The sequence below is a fragment of the Saccostrea cucullata genome, unplaced genomic scaffold, assembly GCF_032062105.1.
Source record: "Saccostrea cucullata isolate Sc308-1 unplaced genomic scaffold, CSIRO_AGI_Scuc_v1 ctg6746, whole genome shotgun sequence".
NCBI lineage: Eukaryota > Metazoa > Mollusca > Bivalvia > Ostreida > Ostreidae > Saccostrea > Saccostrea cuccullata.
Window position 1 is genome coordinate 8,857 of NW_026928407.1, and position 4,516 is coordinate 13,372.

Below are 4,516 nucleotides of genomic sequence, written 5' to 3' on the forward strand. Positions count from 1 at the left end.
TTTCTGGATTTTGTTCCTAACTTGTTTGAACAATTTTATCAAAGATTTAATTCAAAATACATTAAATAACTGAACAATTTATGGATTAAAAAATTATCTTGAATGTTAAAAAAAATCAAATAAATAAATTTAATAAAATGAAGTCCCTAAACCCACCCCGTTGATTCTTTTTCATTTCGTGTTTCCATTATGTTTATTTAAATAAGTCTTTTAATAAACATAAAAAAAATATTCTGCACTTATGATACATGTGTACGTGCACTTTCGGGTCATGGGTTTTCTAGTAAAACGCACAAAATCAATTATAGGAAACAATTTCATTGATCGTAGAAACGGATGAAATAGTTCTAACGTTCTAAACTATGAAAATTAGCTCGCAATATTTTTTAACGGTATCTTACTATTAAAATAAAGCAAAGGGAGTCGTCTGATCCGCCGTGATCATGCAAGACTAATAAATACACCGAATCAATTTATAGCATTAATCGGTTTTATTCCATATGTATGTAACTTTATTTAAGAATTCACTATTATATTTGGCTATTTGGTTTGATCTTGTTTATCTTATTTTAAATTGGTTGCGGAATTTCAAAATAACGTTCTTCGAATATGCCTAATATGAGATTACCGGGTCAGTGTATAATGATTTTTAAGGTTTAATAATTCATTTGCCGAATTAAACCTATTTTTCGTTATTATAAGTAACAGGCTACACAGAGTTTAATAGCAATGATTTATAATCATTTAGTCGGAAAAGTCGCATTTCACTATTTTAATATTTGTTAATTAATTTTTCTGTTTTGTATTGTAAAGAAGAAAGTAATTTAACCATTCAATGTTTGTTAATAAATACGAGGTTTTAAGTATCTGTAATGTAAAATGTTTACATGAACATAAGTCAGAGCTAAGCGTAAACGTACATGTGCAGTTGAAGCAGATTCATATTCTCATGACACAGTTTACATGTATTAATGCAGATCGCCATTATTTTTAAACAATTATTTAGATTTCTATTCAGAAAATTTAATTTTCTTCAACTGTTTCGTTCTTGATAGATCTATCATGTTAAATTTATTAATTTTGTTAAAGCCGTTTTCTTTAATCCTTTCTTTTTGGCCAGTCTTCTTCTTGTATTTTTATTTCTTTAAGATATAAATAATTAATTGCGATTTTTGGATACATTGCAGATTGTAAGTTTTAGACATTAAATACAAATATTTAATTTATTGCGTAAATTTCTTCCGTGAAATAACATGGTACTTGTAGATAAATTTATTTGATAAAAATTAAAATGTATATTTTTCATAAATAATAAATCTGTTTATAGAGTTTCAAAATTCACTTACTTGAGAAGAATTTAAAAAAAAAATACAGTCTCCATTTTATAAAAATCCATTTAATCACTGTCAATTATATATATATATATAAATAAACAACTTTTGTAAAATTAATACATAGATCTCAGGTTTCTTTTTATAATAAGTAAATGTACTTTATAGTTTAGATTTGAAGCTTGCGTGTATTTAAATTAAAATATAATTTAATTTAAATAGTCTTTAATCTTTAAATTTAATTCAAAATAATCTTTTCGTCTTGTCAAAAAACGTTCCGCATTTTGAAACAATCCTATCAGGTTTTGCGTTTATCCTATCGTGTAGATCGTTTTTCAGGTCTATCGTGGTTTGCGTTTATCGTGTTTTGCGTGTATCGTGTTTTGCGTTTATCGTGTTTTGCGTTTATCCTATCGTGCGTGTATCCTGTCCTATCGTGCGTGTATCCTATCGTATCGTGCGTGTATCCTATCGTATCGTGTATCCTGTAAAGAATAACGATATGGGTACTGTATAGATGGAAATCCTTTACTGAACACTCTGTTGATGAGCATCTTGCATCAGCCTCTTCATAAGGCAGTCCTGTTTTGTTACAGATCAGATAAACCATTGCTTCTTTCAGTAGAATGAATGAGAAATAGTGAACTGCCATTCTGAAAAAAGAAAAATCTTTTGAAAATAATGCATGCTTACATATATTATAATGGGTATAGGGAGTACATTCATAAATTGTTATGCTGCTTTTTAAACATGTAATAGATCTGGTAAAAAAAAATTATTGAGTATACATACAATGGACTATCTATAAGGATACTTTCCAATTCTTCATTTTCAAGAGTTTGGAAGGTTCTATATCGAGTGATAATGGATCTGGAAAATTATTTAAAATTTTATATAGACCTGGTAAAAAGTAACCAAAAAGAGGAATTAAGACAATAAATGACAAAGAATTACAAATAGAGTACAGTTCTAAATTTCTAATGCATTCATGACTTCAAAATCAAATAATTATCTGCAAACTCTTACCCAGGCAAAGGTTTGCTGCAGAACATTTCTTCTTGGAGAACTGTTTGTAGATGTTCTTGTTCCTATTAAAGTAAGTCAGCATAATGTCCATTGAAATGTAAACAGAAAAATACTTTTGGAACTGCACATAATTTATCTTAAGTTCCAATGAAAAGATTCAATAATTTTTTCAGTGCAATTTTTGATACAACATTTAAAATGAACATACGTATATGTCATGTGATATTTCAGATATAATTCTTCTAATTCTTACCTGAGAACTTAAAAATTTTCTTCCAAAGAAATACTGTTTAATGTATTTCTCATACATATCTGCAGGGTTCTTTACAAACATATGATGGCGGGCATGATCAGCTTCATCACTGGAAAATGTAAAAAAATTGAAAGTTGTGTGTCTACCTGAGACATTATCTATTACTTATGATATACCAATGTATACAATTTCATCATTTTTTTAATATCATATTTGTACAGGAATATTAACAGAACAAATTACCATTCACCAATTTTGCAGTTCATTATCTTTGTTAGAGCACCTATTACACTGTTCAGCTGTAAAAAGAATGTTTACTTAATAATATGTATTGTACAAAAGTATTCAATTAATTTGATAAACATGAATAATGTATTTAACTTTCTTATACTCACATGACTGTTAATATAATCTGTATCAAATACTTAAAAAGAGAGCTTTTTATTAAAAATTCAGCAAAATACATAGCAATATATTTATTTACCTGAACACAGCAAAGTACATATGAACTACCCACCAGAAGATTGTGTCACAACATCAGCTGCATCTTGTATCTCCTCTTCATCTTTTCCAGTGTCCTCTTTTCCCCTGCATATTTATAACATCACTTTGTACATAAAAATATTTTACCATGTAATAAATAGTCTTTATAATCAATATATTGCAAATCATTTTTTTAAGCAAATGTTCTTTTCATTTTTCTGCAAACCATGTACTATTTGTTTTGCCAAAGCTTCGCATTAATGAAAAGTATACATCTCAGCTACATGCACTCACATATTTTCACTCTGTGTCTGGTTTTCAGTTTCACAAGTAAGCCTATATTAGTGTAAATGAGATAAATTTAGATTATCAATTCTAAGTAGCAAAAATTCGCAATTTTCCAAAACCCATAGATAGAGTTAAATAATTATAATTATGATAAGATTTATTGTTGTTCTTTAAATGTAATATCAAAAAAAAAAGATTGAACTTACTTGCAATCATCCGTACTTAAAGTCTCTTCTTTGACAGGTAGATACCTAAAAGGAAAAGAAATTAAAAACCATTTTTAAAAAATTCATTGTGAAAAGGATTTACAGTAGAAATGAATGTTGATGAATTGATTGGTTTTATTATCAATCATACTTGTTGATCATATTGTTATAAAATAATAATCATACTAAGTTGATAAGATATATAAAGATACTTTAATTACAACTACAAGTAAAACAAATAAATCATTTAAAAACTTAAATAGCAACAGTTCTATGTAATGCATAAATCAATACAAGTTTTAGAAAATTTGCTTAAAGGGTGTCCTAAATATTACAAGGCTAGTACTGTTGCATGAAAAAAAATAGATTAGCAGATTCATAATGTTCCTGTTAACAAATTCTTTACTTGAGTTTATGTTATCTAACCCAAAAGGCACTAGGGAGATTTATCAATCAAAATTTGTCCATTGTCTGTCTTTTAAAAAAAATTTTTTACAGGTTAACATTTAATTTAATTTTACTAAAAATACTCCATTGTATATATACATGGGGATACTATAATTAGCATACATAGTGGGTAGACATTTAATATGATATTTCAGAAGAAATAAAAATCAAGCTACATAAATATCTTTCTTTTTTTTAGTCAGACATATGAATTAACAGAATTGCATGATTAAACATAATTTACCTTAATCACGTCAACATAATTCTTTAAAAGATTCATAATATCACTTACTGCAGGTAATCTTCTTTTTTTTCTTTGATTAGTTTTCCTGTCTCTGTCAAATCCTTGATGACACTCAAGCACTTTCTTGCCCATGATGATAAAAGGAATTCCATCATATCTAATGTAGGGGTCAGCATTGCCTTGGGTATCCCAGAGTCTTACTTGTGGATCACTAACCTTTGAAATTTCTAAAAACAGA

General features: G+C 27.6%; 1 protein-coding gene across 1 annotated transcript; it reads right to left on the minus strand.

Moving 5' to 3' along the window:
* Window positions 1-2,314: 2,314 nt before the first annotated feature.
* Window positions 2,315-4,028, minus strand: LOC134277474 (uncharacterized). Its single transcript, XM_062759804.1, has 7 exons — window positions 3,588-4,028; window positions 3,388-3,429; window positions 3,128-3,198; window positions 3,006-3,034; window positions 2,854-2,909; window positions 2,611-2,719; window positions 2,315-2,419 (listed from the first exon to the last, which is right to left on the minus strand). Coding segments are annotated over exons 2-7 (333 nt in total). The 5' UTR covers window positions 3,390-3,429; window positions 3,588-4,028; the 3' UTR covers window positions 2,315-2,353.
* Between the last annotated feature and the right edge of the window lie 488 nt (window positions 4,029-4,516).

Excerpts from the sequence above, each read along its gene's own strand:
- LOC134277474 (XM_062759804.1), bottom strand. Across the intron at positions 3,035-3,127 it reads TGTTGTGACACAATCTTCTG|TATTTGATACAGATTATATT; the intron begins GTGGGTAGTTCA and ends TCTCTTTTTAAG. Across the intron at positions 2,420-2,610 it reads GAAAATTTTTAAGTTCTCAG|GAACAAGAACATCTACAAAC; the intron begins GTAAGAATTAGA and ends TTACTTTAATAG.